This window comes from Leptosomus discolor, chromosome 3 (genome assembly GCF_034619465.1).
Source record: "Leptosomus discolor isolate bLepDis1 chromosome 3, bLepDis1.hap2, whole genome shotgun sequence".
Lineage (NCBI taxonomy): Eukaryota > Metazoa > Chordata > Aves > Leptosomiformes > Leptosomidae > Leptosomus > Leptosomus discolor.
This window is the reverse complement of record NC_141393.1, coordinates 71,294,913-71,311,599: the sequence shown is the minus strand read 5'-3', so window position 1 is coordinate 71,311,599 and position 16,687 is coordinate 71,294,913. Positions and strand designations below refer to the sequence as shown.

At 40.9% G+C, this 16,687-nt stretch overlaps 1 protein-coding gene across 1 annotated transcript in view; it reads left to right on the top strand.

Moving 5' to 3' along the window:
* The window catches only part of NOTCH2 (notch receptor 2), an 85,140-nt gene that overhangs the window by 27,801 nt on the left and 40,652 nt on the right, over positions 1 to 16,687 (top strand). The window contains exons 5-7 of the mRNA XM_086462531.1: positions 243 to 365; positions 15,408 to 15,641; positions 16,480 to 16,635. Coding sequence (XP_086318657.1) covers positions 243 to 365; positions 15,408 to 15,641; positions 16,480 to 16,635 — 513 coding nt within the window. The remainder of the gene's footprint in view (positions 1 to 242; positions 366 to 15,407; positions 15,642 to 16,479; positions 16,636 to 16,687) is intronic.

Sequence of the window (16,687 nt, the reverse complement as noted above, 5' to 3'; positions counted from 1 at the left end):
AAACATACTTGGCCATCTGCCCAAGGTAGTAGTGTTTTAACTGTGTAATCTGACCTGCATGCTATCAGCAAAAGCATTCAACAAAGTCTCTGGTCAGCATGCTACACTGAGGTTCGTCAGGATTAGGTTAACAGGGCGAGTGTTTAAGAAAAATAAAAGGAGGGATGCTGCATGAAGGGTGAATTCTCTTCAAAAGAGGCTCGAAGCCCATCTCAAATCTGCTGTGTTTCTGCTTTGTCCAGGTTTCGACGGAAGCGTCTGCGGGCACAATGTTGACGACTGCCCAAATCACAACTGCCAAAATGGGGGTATATGTGTGGACGGTGTCAACACGTACAATTGCCGCTGCCCACCGCAATGGACAGGTACGTGCTACAGACCACAAATGCAGGACTTCTGGCCCTCACCCAGTGTACGGCTGGAGTTGCATATGGCTGAATGCATCTCTCATCTGTTTCTTGTTCTGCAGCCCTGGGGGGGCGGGTGTCAGTGGAACCCTTAAAACAACACTGTTTGCATCAAAGCCGCCACAGCGGAGGGCAATTTCCCATTGCACCGGGCAGGATTGCAGGATTATGTGCGTGTGGTGGCAGACAGGTACCGTGATTCCTGAGCCGCAATGCAGTGTGGCTGTCAGAGCTGCACTTCTCCTTGCACGGAGTGCTTTGTAAGAGGATATGTGTTTTCCAGAAGTACAAAACATGGCTCTGTGTGTGCATATAGCAGTGTTTGCTGATACATTTGGGGATATTTTAAGCTGTGATAGTGATTCTCATGTAGATAATAGTAATGCTGCTGAGGAACAGGGTAGATCTGAAAGGAGGCATATGTGGGAGAAAGGGAGGGAAGAGAAGTAGTGTATGTATGGGAAGCTTATGTTTTTGCTACTGTTGTTTTCCTGCTGTGACTGATTTTTATCTGGAGCTCTCTGACTAGCAAAGTTGCTTTTGCTTCATAAATGAGTCTGCTTTACTCCGAGTCTGTAGGGGGAAATTATACATGATGTAAGGAAGCAGCTTACAGGAAATTCAGTCATCTTTAGTCACAAAATGTCTCCATACCTCAAAAATAAACAAATACCTTCGGTTTTGGGGTGATTTTTTTTTTGAGTCATACTAATCATTCTTAGCTGGCACACTTTTTCAGTTGAGTGAACTTTGTACTTTTTGCCCTTCTTTCAAAATATAGGTAAAAAACCAGCCCTAAAACTGGAAAACTGAGATATGGACTCAAATTTGCATTTTTCCTTTCACAAAGTAAATTGGGACTTATTTTGGAACTAAGCTTGAACTAGCTTCTCAGATTGTGAAGAAACTTGAGCACATTTTTCTCTGCATCTAGAAAATACTGTGTTTGAAACCAGAACATCTGTACTGATTGGTAGTTCAGATGAATGCACTGTGAGGAGAGTGATTACTAGAGACCAGAGGTTTTCCATTGTTCTAGCTTTTTTTCCTCAGAGAGCATCATTCTCATTATAAACAAGTTGTCATTAACTGCGAAGGAGGCTGACAGTTAAGAACCCTCATTAACTTAACTTCATTTAAGAATATATATTTTTTTTAAAACCACGTAGGAGTGAAATGCACTACTGCTTGCATAGCTTTTTGAAACTAGGTGTAAATAGGAGAAAATTAGTCCTCCCTTAATGAGCGAGTACCCTTGCTTCTATACTGCTTCGCTGTCCGTATGTCCTTAAAGTCTGCAGAAAGTGAAACCTGCAAAGGAAAACATGAAGAGAGCTTATGTGGAGCCAGTGACCCTTCAGTCATCCCTAAAGTCTTGCTCCATGCCACAGAAATTGTAAACCTTGTTATGGCTTCTACCATCTGTCAGTAGTAAATTAATCTCAGGCTTATACTCGAAGCATAGAGGATATGATGGGTCATGAGTGTGTACAGTGTGAGAATATAGTCTACAAGGGATTATTTTGCTTTGTAGGGGCATCATAGACTAAGCTTGGCTTTCAGGATTTGGGTGGATAGCTGCTGTCAACTAGGGATGACTTCTGCAACTCACCTGGAAAAGACCTTGGTGGTAATGGGCTGTGATTCTGTTTGGTTTTGTGGTAGATTGTCTCTCTGATTAACCACTGAAGTTCTTTGTAATGCAGTTGTGGTGGTTCCCTCTCTGAACCTCTTCTGGGCTCTAACTGACTAGCGTTGGGAAAAATCATTAGACCCATGTTGTGGCCTAGTCTTGTGCTATCTTTGTTCTGTGTGATCAGTCTCTCCAGAAAACTTTGTGTGTACGAAGGATGCTTCCCTTCAGTGAAACCCTGGAAAGAAAGAGGAACTCCCCAAGCCTTATGTTTCCCATGGCTTTCTAAAACAATTTAATGGAATGAGCTTTCTGAGAATTTCCGTTGTTTATGGTGAATTTAAGGTTATCAGTGCAGCAGTGGTTTTAGATGATGGCTTCTCCAGGCCATTGACTTTCTAGACTTCAAGAATCAGGTCAGTTTGGAACTAAAACTGGTGTCTCCATTTAGGAAAGAGCAGCTTGGCTGTTTGAATAATGAACGTTAGAACCTTTGGGGAACTGAACTGTCTTGTCTGAAATCAACAGTGCTGGTTTCAGTGCTCAAACTAAAGCATGAGTAACTTCAGAAGTAGCTATGCATGTTCATACTGGCGTATGTTTGACACATGTAGGACAGTAGCTCTGTGCATCCACAGGATGCCTCAGCGATAGCCATTCCTCTGCAGTGTAACACCTACTCTGAGTGTCTGAAGGATAAAGGATCGTGATGGGAACGGGGGGCTGTGTTTGGGGCCTTTCTCTATGTTGCTTTCCTTGAAAGCCTGTGCAGTGAAATGCTCTTGGCCAGCTGGCCTTTAAGAATTCTATTATTGTATCTGTAATGTTCCTTTTGCCTGATAAATGTGTGTGCAAGTGATGTCCCATGATGCCCTGAAGTACTGTCCAGCACCACAGTGAATGCAGCCATGTGGTGCGAGTGGACAAATGTCTTGCAAGTCATCTGAATGCCTCTTGTTCTATTGTGGTCCTGCAGGTCATCTCAGCAGTGACTCTGCTTTGTCATCTTGGGAGATTTTCTTAAATGAAGCTTGTTTCTCTGAATGAAAGACCAAGAAGGTTCAGGGTAACAGTACATGTCCAGCTTGGGGACATGAGATGTGACACTGAGGCAGGGCACACAATAGGAAAGGTGGATGGAGGACTGCTAGAATAATTTGGAGAGAGATACGACTTTTTTTCAAGATTAAGCTGCATCTGATGCTGACAGGAGTAAACGACAATAAAAAATGAGTTACTTGGTAATAAGGAAATATTGTGTAAGTGCAGGTCTATCGTTTGCACTAACATGGTTTATAACATTGTAAATCATCTCTAAGGTAAGTGAAGAGGGAAGAGCTGAGCAAACAACGCTTTTGGAATCTGTGCTGATAAATGCTTATAGCCCAACAGTGTCGAACTGTGAGAGAGTGAACACTTCAGGAAATCAACAGCTTCTAATGAGACCTTGAGGTTAGAGGACATTGTGTGCTGCTTAAAAAACAAAACACCCAACCAAAACAACAGGGCCCGAATACATGTGTTTGTAAGTAAACGTCAGCCAAAACCTAAAGGATGTTAAATTTTCTAAAAATGCTTAACAATGTAGTTGTGCTGTCTTCATAACAGTTCTTCTGCAGTCTCTTCTTTCAAATACTTGTCACGTAATGTTGGAGAAGTTTAAGTTACTCTGTTTGCAGTTTTAGTCTTTATTTAATCTTCATGCTGTGGATGATGATTTAGTATGTTTGTTAAAATACTTTGTGCTTCATGGCATGGAGAAACCAGTCCCATTCCGTGCTAGAAAAATCAAGGAGCTGTACTGCATCTGATGAAAAATAGTTTTGTGTAAAGTAATATTGAAGCATCCTTTACTGAAACAGAATCTATCCCAATTCCTTTTGGTGACCATCTGCCTCTTGTAATTCCCTGACAGGTGGTAAGCTGGACCACATAACTATGCATTTTTTAAAAAGTATTTTTTCTGCTTGCTACTAGAAACTAGCTTTTGAGATGCTGTTTGATTTTGGTCTAATTTCCTACTCCTCAAACAAGAGCTCGCTGCACCTTTTTTGTTGAAGTGCGTGCCTTCTCTTTCTCATTTTGCTGCTTTTTCCGGAAAGATAAAATCTTGCCTTTCAGAAACAATGATGAGAAATTCCTGCTGTCACTAATGTTTTTGTCACCTTCAAAGTTCTCGTGTTTCATAGGGTTACAGTGAATGTCGACGTCATCAACTTGTAACTGGCAAGACAATCTTGGATATGTTTGGTGAAACTACCCCACATCTTTCCTGTTGCTGAATGTTAACTGATTGGTTTGTTTGTTTGTTTAAGGATGACTTTATCTTGTCCCAGGCTAAATCCTTTGTCAGAACCAGTGTTTGTTGGGTCATTTCAAGGCATGATGTTACAGATGTGTAACAAAGCTCACCTTTTCTTGGAAGTAGATCAGGATGCTTTTGTGAAAGACTGGAGTCTATTCCTCTGTGCATGGCAGGCCAGAGAATTTGGTGTGTTTTAAGTGTGATTTGAGTCAAAATTAGCCAAAAGTCCTGGCTAATGTCTGTGCCATGTGAAGACTCTGCTTTGTGCTGCTGTTCTGCAGCAGTTAAACCAGCCTGATGGGCTCACTGCGGTCTGAGGACGAAGGTATCTTTGCCTTCTCTCCCTGCTCCCAGCCACTCTTCCCCTTCCCCTGAGCTGGCTTTGGTATTTGTTGGAGTGTGCCATTTTAACTCACTAATCTGGTAAAAAATCCTGTCCGGCTGCCTTTTTTTTTTTTTTTTTTTTTGTCTGGATCAGGAATTAAAATTCACAGTGTGGTCTCATGGGTGAGCATATGCAGAGGAAGTGATGGCAGTCCAGGGCTGTAAAGCCTTGTGGAAGGTTTGGGTGTCCTTCCACAGGACATGGTGAAACTATCTGAGAATTTAAAGGCTGCTCAGTCGTTCCGGACTACAATTCGTATAAAGAAACAAGGCTTTGTTTAAAATGCACCTGTTTACTCTGTTGATCTAACCTACACAGCTTTGTGTCAAGAAAGATGACTTAAGAATTTGGGTACTAAAGTGACTAACAGTATAAAATGCTGTAAATGTTTTTTCCTTTTCTTGACTGAGAAGGATTCCTACTTCACTGTGGAAAGTTTGCAGTGTTTCAGAGCATCATCATGAATCTGCGTTTGGCCCAAATCACCTTTCAGGAATGGTGCACAGGAGAGATTAAGATTCATATCCTCCATTGAATTAAGTCCTTTGCACAGTTTACTCCTGAACTGCTGCATCAGGAGCTGTGGGATGAATCTCTGGGTTTAGGGGACACACTATGTCCGCACTTAGGTGGGTTTTGGAAGATGTACATTGTAGTGCGTCAGTTGCAGGCTTGGCTCCTTTCATTATTTCTACCCCTGTGGCTGGGAAGGCAGGACTCCCATGGCACTTGTATTTATTTAGGCTTTGTTTTCCCCTGAAAAGGGGGCTCCAGTGAACTGTATATTTTAAAATCCAGGCGACCTTTATCTCAAGGGAAGCACAGTGTGCTAACAGCTGACTCCACCAAATAACTCCAGCATTGGGAGCTAGCTTAAGGAGCAAATGTTTGTCTTGAGCAGAAAAGCTCTTCAGGCAGCAGGGCTCTGCTTTTTAATTAAAATAGCTGTTAGCTCGGTCATATGCTCTTAAACACTAGCACAAGGGTTACTTTTTCTGCAGAGCTTTAGGCAGGAGGCTTCAAAGGGGGGGAGTTAAGGGTTCGATTCCTATTTAATGAGAGTAATATTTGCTCCCTACCTTGGTTTTCTTTGACAATCCCAGACTTAAACTCTGGGCAGACGTGACTTTTTCTTTGCTAGAAGGGAGGATAAACATCAAAAGGCTAATGTTTAACATTTTTATGTAAGATCGTATGCTCTGGTATTTTGTGTTTTAGAACTTTCTTTGCCAAATACCACTTGCCTCAGCTTGGGTATCACAAAGTATACAGTAACAAGTCATGTTAACTTAAAGTTCAAAAAAGATACTGCCTTGCTGGAATACTTACAGGCTTGAAATGTAGAGGAACTAACTGATGCTAGATGGCATGGGTCATAAATATTGAACATGCCCGTCTCCTAAATGATGGAATATACAGCCTTGCTGTTGTCTTATAGAACATTGCTTATTACTGGCCAGAGAGCACCGCTGGAGTTACGCTTTTTTTCTGATTCTGGTTGGTGTGTGCATGCATAATGTGCAAAGAGCGGTCTTTCCTTTTGTATTAGCACAGGAAGGCTGGGCCAGACTCCTGCAAGAAGTGCAGTCATCCTTCCAAGTGGTGTAGCAATGGTAGACTTTCTGGTGCTTTTCCAGACTTTATTAAAAAGCAGAGTATCCGCTTTGGTACTGGCTGAGATCCGTCTATGCCAGACTTGGCAAGTCAGCTGGTGATTTGCTGTCACTACAGTAGTATCTCCAAGAGACAGCTCTCTGAAAGAGGCCAAGAGGGATTATGATTCTTTTTCTTCCTTCATGTTTGAACTGGCAGATACAAAGGGAGCAGGGAGCACGTGGCAGCCTCCGGAGCTGGCAGCTCTAAGTTTTGAGTGTACAAATGATTAGAAGCATCGGACACAAACTAACTTTATCCTGGATGTTATTTGTTTCTCTTGTGGTACTTGATTCTAGTGCTGTGGAGAGAAGTTTGATTTCAGAGGTATTAAAAGTTACACTGTTAGTGCCTCATCCAGGATGGGTTCTGGAACACCTGCCACAACCTCCCGTGTGTTTCGTGCTGCTTTCCATTTCCCAACAGCGAGCCTTGGTTAGGAGGTAGCTGTAATAAAACACCTGAGGTGTTAACAGCTGAACTGATCCGATGACAGAATGACAGCATCCAATTTAGACCACGCTGCTGCCTCTTCCCTTGCACCTCTGGTGACTTTTGAGGCTGGGAAGTACTGTTTGTGATCAAATGTGCCAAATAATCTCTAGTGGAGCTGTCGTTAAGTTTTCGGTACATCTTGCTTGTGTTTGGCACTGAAACAAAGTAGGCTAGACCACTCTGGCGAGGCTGGGTTGGTTGATGTGTGCTGTGAGACCAGGCTAATAGGTAACAGTTGTTTTATCTGCAGCTGACTTGTTTCTGGCAGTTTCTGTCCCTTCCATTGTGCTTAGAATGAGGTGATTTGTCTTTGGATAATTACTGAAGATGCCTGCTGAGATAGCTTGAGAATATGAAACTTCTATTGTAAGGCTTGGCTCCAACTGTTACATTTTTGCCTTGCAGTTCTCTTCACTTGTTAGGTATTTCGCTGATTCACTGGGTTTTCCAGAAGAGGTGAAGAGAAGGGCAAAATGGAGAGTAGCTTGGTGATGTGTATTTCCTTTTGGTTACTTCTCTATCCTGCTGCTGTCCCCAGTCATTTCACCTACCACTGTCGTGTTAAACCAGTCTGTTGTTAGTCTATCATTAATGATGAAAATTTTTAATTTTGTTCTGTTGATTTTTATTACTGCCTCTGAAGAGCTCTGTCAGGACTGCCCTCTCTACCCAGCGGTCTGTGGGGAGTGATTTAGGGCAGTATTTAATGGATCAGGGCGTGCGTAAGTCTCTTAAAGCCCAGAGTTTTGTATTTGGGGGTTGTAAAATCCCTTGTAAAAGCCCATTAGTTCCACTACATGCTTCCTAGTGTGGTTATGAAATTAAACTCTTTTCTCCACCATATTAGCCTAAAATAAACACAGATGTTTACTCTGCTCGCTACAATTGTAGATTCGTCTTCAATTATTCAAATTCTGTATTAAGCTCTTACATTTTATGATATCGCATGTGGCATTTGACATTGCCCAAGATACTAGTATTAAATGGGTATTAAAAGCAAAACCAAAACCCTAACACCTGAGGCTTGAGAGTGGCTGCTACTGCTTTGCTGGTCTGTAGATCTGTATTTCAAATGGGAGAAAGATGCTGTGAAGTCCTGGGGAAGGCACACTTTTTTTTTTTAGAAGGCTCCTGCAAGGGAAGAAATATTTGACTTCAGCCCTTTTTTCAGAGGAAACTGCTGTAATGCTTAAGCAGAGACCACCTTTACTAAACACACATGCAACTGGGGGCACTTTTTGCCGATGTGAACAGTGTAGTCCATTGAATTCCGTGTGTGCCTGAAGCCATCCTTGGAGCTGGAAGCAGCGGTCATTGGATTGCCTGCAGGAAGCTGTGGACATGACTTTGTTGGAATTCGGATGTGATCTGGACATCACACTTGAGAGCACTTTCTTTCAATACTACTTGTTTATTGCTCTGGATGTTCTTGTCTGTATAAAGATGTTGTCTCTTTCAGAGAAGTTTGAAGTTCTTTGCTTTGACATACCTTGTGTTGATAAAGCAAATTATGTAAATGATAAAGTATTTTCTTTTGAATGCTTTGCCACACATTGTATATTCCCTGCCGTAACTGCTGTATTACACGTTTTATTGTCTGCCTTTCTCCCTTTGTGGGTAACAATTGCTTTGTAAGTCTCTTATGAAGTTCTTCTCTCCATCGGTCTGTCAGACTGAACTCTACCCTTTTTCAGTGTCTTTATTCAGAGGTGGTGGCTTCAATATGGCAAAACGTATTCCAGACTCAGGCTATGCCATTGCTATTGCATAACAACGACTGTTTGCATTAGTTATTATTCCTTGTGGTCAAATGTCTTGTCAGTGATGTTTATTGTTTGATTAAAACTGTGATTGAGCAGAAGTTCCCACTGAACTCTTCCAGGGAAGCTGAAGTGTTTCCTCAAGGACTGCCTAGCCTAAACCTTCTACAAGAAGTCTATTTGCCTTTGCATTTTGCTTGGCATTCATGCATCAAGCCTTGTCTGCTGTTGCACTCCCCAGCAACCTTGCTTGGCTGAATCTGAAATTCCCTGGCATCCTCTTGAATAATATAAATATTATTTTGTTGAAGGTACCACTGCCTACTGTTCCTCGCCTTCCAGGCCATCAGTTAAATGCTCCAGTGCCTGTATATATTTATTAATTGTAACTTAGTTTTTTCAAGGAGTATGGATAGTTCTGCAGGTTAAAGATTGATTGAATGTTTTTACAAATACACAATTCAAAAATGTGGGAGCTAAAGTGTTTTTCATAAACACCATTTTACATTTGCCTATGGTTCCATGCAATTTTTCCTTTACTTTTTCCATTGGCTGAGGAGACTCACACAGCAGCTTAAGGAAACTGAGCTTCGACCTGACTGAACAACGTGCACTGGGTTCCACTGTCAATGCAGACATTTTCCTTGTGTTACAAGAAAGAACTGGACAGAGAAATGTCCTTCACCAGCTAGCTGCGGTCTGCCAGTCGGCATCCTGAATATACACACGTGTGGTTTGAGAGGGGAAGAAACAGCATGGTCCCTTGCCGTGTGGCACTGCTAACCTTCTGCCATGATTAGATTTGGTCATTTATACAAATACTGTTCCTTATCTCTGAGCCCATTCTTGAGTCTTGATAAGGTGCTGTTCACCTTCTCACTTAGTAGTCCTTTGAAACTTGGAGAAAAAAATATAAACAGTTCTAAGGAGCCTTGCTTTCTTTACCTACACTGATTGTATTCAAAAACCATACAGCAATCTTTGGAATACTTTGTAAATTAAATTACTCTTTAAGAGAGTTTCTGTCTAGATCTGGTTTATAGTTCCCAGATTACCCTTTTAAGACAGCTAGTGCTGCAGTACACGGGCAAGAGCTCACTAGTCTGAAATAAGTGACAAACTTCTGGAGAGGTCCTGAGACGATGGGGACGTAAGAGCTGCTTGAAACCTGATGCTTCTCTTCCATTGAGTCTCTTAGAACCTTGAGGACCAACTTGATTCTCACTGGCTTATTTTATACATTTATTATATTCTGAGTCCAGTGCTGTTGTGGTGGTTTTCAGAGAAATGGACATTGCTGTCTCCTCCCAGCTGTTTTCAAGGAACTGATTTTTTTTTTTTTCTCAAGGCACAGGAAGGTATTTGCATCCTTTGTCCTACTAAATGTTTTCAGTGCTTAAACTGGATGCGAGATCTCTGCTCAGAAGCTTTGGCCTCTGATGCTCCAGCTGTGCATCAGCAGTCTTTCCTGCTGGAGAGTTGTTAAGAGGCCAAGAAAACTTTCTCCTTTATGGAAAGTCTGCTTTGCCAAAGACGAAGACCTCTGATTGAACTGACTGAAGGAACTGCATTCAGCTGCAGGATCAGTGCAGTTGGAATTGGGGTTTATGCAAAGCCTGTATGGTTCGGTAGGATCAGCATTTGGAGGTGTCTGTTGCTGCTTCCCAGGGTGACTGTTTTGATTTCTTATTTGCTCAAGCTAATACTCCACTTTTACAGTGTAGGATTGTACTCATTTTATGTGCTATCTGCCTTACCTTTCTAAATCAGGCTTTATTTTCTTTTTAACATAAAGACTTCTAGGAGAAGGGGTTGGCTGTTTCTCATCAATGAAATCTGGTACAACTACTTGAGGGGCCTTGAACCACTGCATCCCACTTCTGCCTAAAGAGAAGCTCCTAGAGTTCCTGTCCAATTCCTGCTGGTCTGAAAATGGGAGCAATCAAAGCAGCAAACATGTCTGTCTTACTCTATATGGCTTTTCTGAGGGGAAATATGCAGGAAGTAACTTAGTTTCATAGTGGGCAAAAAGTGGTAAGAGTTGAAGGCTGTTCCCTTTTTCTACTTCTAGTTTTCAATTTTGAAATACCACACGTACTAGCTGTTTACTTTGTACAAGGTCACTTAGAACCTGAGTTGGCATTTTGCTGATTTCCCAGGCTCTGCAAATATCAAGGTCAGGTTAGGCTTTTATTAGCTCCTTGCAGTAATTTGTGTTTCCTTTCTTGTTGTCTTTTGTATGTATGTTTCTACATTTCCATAAAAATATTGTGCAGTTAGTGTCTTTGTGCCTGCCTTCACTAGGTCACCCTATTTTTACTATGTTTCTTTTAGAAATGTAATTGAAACTAGCAGGAGCACAAGAAAAGAAATACCTGCATAAACTTGCAGCTAAATGAATTAACATTTAGCTGCAGTGATTGTGGCATTCAGAAGCACTAGGGTTATGAAGATGTGTATTATGCTGCACAATTCATAATGGAGTTTGCACTTGGAAGTTGAATTTCAGTTCTATGAATGAAAGACTTGATTCTTCCTAAAATTCTTAACAAGCAGAAAACAAGCTTACCAGATACATAGTTACAAATATACATACTTGGTTCAGTTACAATTAAGTCAAAGCAGCATCCCTTAAGTAAACTGTTTCAAAGATCTTTTGTCTCATTTGATTTAAATCTACCTAACTAATGTGGCAGAGAGAAGTCTTGTGCAGGATATTCATTGAGAAGTTTTGGAATTAAGTCCTGTTTTATGTCTGACACTGAAAGAGACTTCTGTCTCTGTCATGAGAAAGTCATTCAGGAAGCTCCCAGGACAGACACTACATTGAAGACCTAAATTGCTAACAAAAGAAGCATCGAATCTTTTCTTTGCAGCCCAAAATATTAATCTTATTTCTCTCATTGGCACAAGGAGTTGAAGCCTCTACTGAGGGCAAATCGGCCCTTTTGAGAGAATGAGAGGTTGTGGCCATTCTGCAGTCCCGCTAAGAATTAAGTGACGATGCTGCTTCGAGGGAGGGCAGTCTGAAAGCCATTTACAAGTGTGTGTGCTGGTTTCTGGGGAAAAGAACCCAAGAAAACAGACAACAGGAAAAAAACCCCACCCAACCAAACAAATAACAGCAACAACAAAAAAAACCCAAACAAAAGAAATCCTTCCAAAAAATGTGTTGAAGAATTACAGCATTGACCATTCATTCCATGTTGTTAACACCTAAAGATTAAAAAGCACCGTATGAGCAACCATAGGGTACCTAAAAACCCCAAACCGCACCCAATCACCACACCTAAAGCCCCTTTATTTCTCTCTTTTGAAGACTTTGGGCTATGGAATGCATTTCCAAGCCACTCAAGCCCCACTTCAGCAGTAAGGGCTCAAGCATTTTCAGTGAACTTGAAATTGCTTTGTGTTCTTGCCAATTCACCAGCTCCAGTTAAGAAATGCGAGCGCCTTGGACTTTAGTCTGGGATTTGTAGTACTTTAAAACATAGTTCCAAAAATCTTTCAAAAACTGTTTCACTTGCATTGCCTGATAGTGATGAAACTGAGTACATATTCTGCTTGCCTTTTGTTGCTTTTGATTCATATATTTTTGCCCAGAAGTTAAGTCTGGATTTCAATTATAACTCCAATAAAGAACAAGTTTTTTTCATTAAGATACTCAATAGTAAAATGCAATAGTTAATTGCTCATTTACACCCCTCTTACTGAGTTGAGTTTCCTTTGTTTTTAAAACTGACTGCATTAAGATGGATCTCTGTTTGATTCATGTTCATAATTAAACACAAATATGATTGTGATCTGGTAGCTGCAAAAGGAGCATTAGAAATCTGAGAAGCTAAGTGAAGATTAAATTTAAGGAGCTCAAACGTGGTATATTCTTGAAATACAGTTGAATTACTCAAAGAAGCTTAAGCTGTGCTTTTTTTTTCTCCTCTTGTGGAAACATTGATATACCTTTTAAAAGTTTATTTTAGTTTAGGATGGCTGAAATATGGGATAGCCTAGGACATAGGGTTGTTGCAAGGACATCAGTGATGTCATTTGGTACTGTCCTTTCTAGAAGTGCAGAGTAAGTGCTAGGAAAAAAAATTTAAAAAAAAAAATCCTAAGTGTTGATATTACTAATGATACTTGAAATAGGAAGTTAAAAACAAACCCAGAGAATTTATATGAGGGAGTAGTTTGCCCATCTTTGCTTAAAAAAAAGACAAACCACAAATATGCACACACACCCCCCCCAATCCACCAAAAAGCACCCCACAAAACGTTACATTTCATCAGTTCTATTCAGCCAATTGGAAGGCAAGTGATTTTGAGAGGGGCATAACAATCCAGAGTGGTGTGACAACTTCAGCGCTGAAAACTATTCACGCTTTGGTGATACCGAGTTTAAATTGGCTGCAGTCAAAAGGAGGATGTAAATGCTGCAAGAGCGCTTCTGCAAAATGATTGCGCTACGGGTGAGTGTTCGTACGCTCTTTGAGCTGGGTTGGGCTCCCTCCAAGAAAAGAAGGAAAATCACTTTTAATAATAAGCAAATAGCATCTTGATTTTTTTTTTTTTTTAAAGGAAGTCAGTTGTGTTGAGTTGTGAGATACGCACGACTACTAGGAACCAGTCTGAGATAACTGACTCCTTTCAGTTTGGTTACTGATAAGCTAATATCGAAAGCTAATGAACAAACAACTTCTATTATGACAAATGCATAGCTTTATTTTTTCATAATGTGGAGAGCTATGTTTTGCAGATAACAATATGAAGCGTTAGATTTCCCCTAAGTGTTCTACTAAGTAAACTGGGAAGTGAGGATTAGTTCTGAAAACTCTATTGTTATTATTATTACTGTTAACATTTTATTACGTTTTTTCAAGTGATAAAATCCTTATTTTGAAGTTGTCCTAGTGGACAAAGGAACACAACATGCACAGAACAAAGTCAGTTGTGCAACTTTATTTTTTTGTAATAATATTATTTCTTTGCCACTAAGGGAAAAAAATCCAGGGCTCACAGGACCAAAGGCTAAGATCTATTTAAGTACTTTGAAAAAAGAAAAAAAAAGGAATTGTGATTTGGGATGGAGATGGTTAAGACTGAACATTTTTACATTCCTGCCAACAATATTTCAGTTCTGTGTATTGGAGGAGGGGGTGTGTGTGCGCTTCCACCATAATTTCTGCGCCTTTAATAAACAAGGTGACTGTTAAGCAACATCTAGTAAGTGTTTTTAAATTGGCAAACCTGAATAAACTGGAGCCCAGGCAAGTTGGCAAGGAAGATCTGTGGCCTGCTCTTGAATTTCTCATTCTTGGAATACAGGGGAAATTCCAGGCAAATGTAAGTGTGCATCTGATACAGTAGCTGGAGATGACGAGTGGGAGGATCTTGGTAGCAACACAGTTACTTAAGAGTCTTGACCCAAATAGTGGAAAGCTGCTGCAAGCTATTGAGGGAGGTGATGGTGTCAGCTGGAGCGGGGGGAAAAAAAGGTCACATCAAACAAATCTAATCTTATTCTCTGATAAAGGGCAGCCTTCTGGTGCTGCATACATCTTATCAAAATTTTAGGAAGGGTGGTAAAAGCAAGTTATAAGGAAGTGTGGGAAAAAAACCCTCAAAACCGAAAAATAAGCATTCAGTGCTAGAGAGTTCTTAACTAACAGAAAGGGGAGAAATAGTTTATCAAAAAGAAGATTATGGACTGTGACCAGTACTCTGTGGTTTCACATGTGCACCCATATGCCACCCTGGGAAGAAGTTAGCTGGTGCTTTGCCATAGGTTTTTTCTGTTTGAGAAACTCAAAATAAGAAGGAATGACTTGAAACTTAAGCTAAAAAATTTCAGCTTAAAAGTAAACTGTGCAGCTTTAATCAGTAAGATGAGTAAGTGTTGAAACAATATATTGATGCAAGTGCAAGTGGTTCTCCAGATCTTGATGTCAAAGCCAGATGGATTTGGATAAATAAATACTTTAGTAAATGTGAATTGCAGAGCTTCCTATAGATGTGACTGTGAAATTCAGTATCCCTTGAAACTGACTTCATACTTAGTCATCCAGTGGTCCTTTTCCTTAAAAATCCCTAAAACACTGTAAATTTGTTTTCTTTCCTCCAGTATCTCCAGTCATTAAAGCATTTTGTTAAAGTATTTATTTTGTCTCTGAAAAAAACCAAACAAACCAAAACCAAAAAGCAACCAACAACCAAGAAAACCCCAGCTATGTGTGGTTGTCTGGAGATACCTAGTGGAAGGAAAATGAGTATTTTAGGTAGAAAAGTCTCAAGAATACTATTCGTCCTCATCAGGTAATCTTCATTGTATAATTATATAGGAAAGAATTAAGTTCTCCTGGCAAGAGTTACTTTGCTGCTGGCCTGTTGACACAGCTTTGGCCAAGATTTTTTTGTGAGGCCATCTTCTCTCTTCTTAATCCTTCCGGGTACGCAGCAGGCAGGCCTTCATTCTTTCTGCTTCTCGCATCCTCACAGATTCGTATACTGCAGGCTGTCTGCTGGCTCTCACCCGGTGCCTTTTCAAAGTTATTCGCAGTTCAGCTCCTGCTTTGGGGTCACTTAGGGCTGCTAGTTGTCTTTGCCTAATTTGACACCAGTGTTGGTGGAAGTTCTCAGTCTTGAATGTCCTAGAAATAACAAGTGGTAATCAAGCTGGACTGCAGTGTTTCCCTTGGTTATGTTGTCTGTGCAAGAATCTTCTTGTGTCTGATTGTCTGAACTTTTACTAAACGTGTTTCTTTCTGTGCATCAGGCCAGTTTTGCACTGAAGACGTTGATGAATGTCAGCTCCAGCCCAATGCTTGTCAGAATGGAGGTACCTGCACCAACCACAATGGAGGCTATGCCTGTGTCTGCGTCAATGGGTGGAGCGGGGACGACTGCAGTAAGAACATTGACGATTGCTTCACTGCCTCCTGTGCTAATGGATCTACTTGTATTGATCGAGTGGCTTCTTTTTCATGCATTTGTCCGGAAGGAAAGGCAGGTAAGGACAGAAAACTTGCATAGCGCTGGCGCTTAATAGAAGGTGCTTCCTGAAGTTTATGCATTTGCTTAAAGTGATGTGTTTATTTTACACACTTTGTGACCAAACCAGGAAGAACAAAAGGCGACATGCTGTTCACGAGCAAAACCCATTTAAACCTCTGTAGCCTGGGACAAAGAAGTATTTGTATTAGGCTGGAAGACAAACTTACTACAGTTTAGATTGCAAGGAAAGCAGATCTTTTTCTGTCCCTTAGGATAACCTGTATTTGCCTGAGAAGTTATGCATGAGGGTGGCTTGCTCTGTGCCACTTATGATAATTGTACTTAAAAGTCTAGAAGGCAAATTTAGATATTTTTGCGTGAGTGAGGATGCTCTTACTGGTATAGTGGGAAATTTGCCATTGTAGGGTAGGTGAAAATAAGGTGGTCTTCTAACTACTACCCAGAAATACAAGAGATCATCATATCTGAATTAAGAAAGTGAGCTTTGTGTGGACCTGTGTTTTCCAAAGTCAGAACAATCATCACACTGGTTAGAGAGAAGAGTTAGTTAACTGCTCCAAGGAGGAAATTTTGGTAATGGTAAGCCATTGTACTGCTCCAGAAGTGCTGGAGACACCTCTGAAGTCATAGAATTTATGTTTAAATATAATGTTTTATAAGCATGTGGTGAAATCCCTGTGGTAGTCTATCGGTTGAAGCCTGTAAGATATACTGCTCAAGCTTCTGGCTGTGGAAGTCTCTTTGAAATATCAGGACGGAGGATTTAATTGTGTAACGTACAGTGTGACTGCTATATCTCACTTTTTTGAATAAACGCTCGGATGCTTCTCTAGGTCTTCTGTGCCACTTGGATGATGCATGTGTTAGCAATCCGTGCCAGAAGGGTGCCCTGTGTGATACCAATCCTGTGAACGGACACTATATCTGCACCTGCCCTCAGGGCCATAAGGGAGCAGACTGCACTGAGGATGTGGATGAATGTGCAATGGGTAAGTTTCTTTTTGCCATTTGTGAGTACACGAACAGGGAGTTGGGTCATTT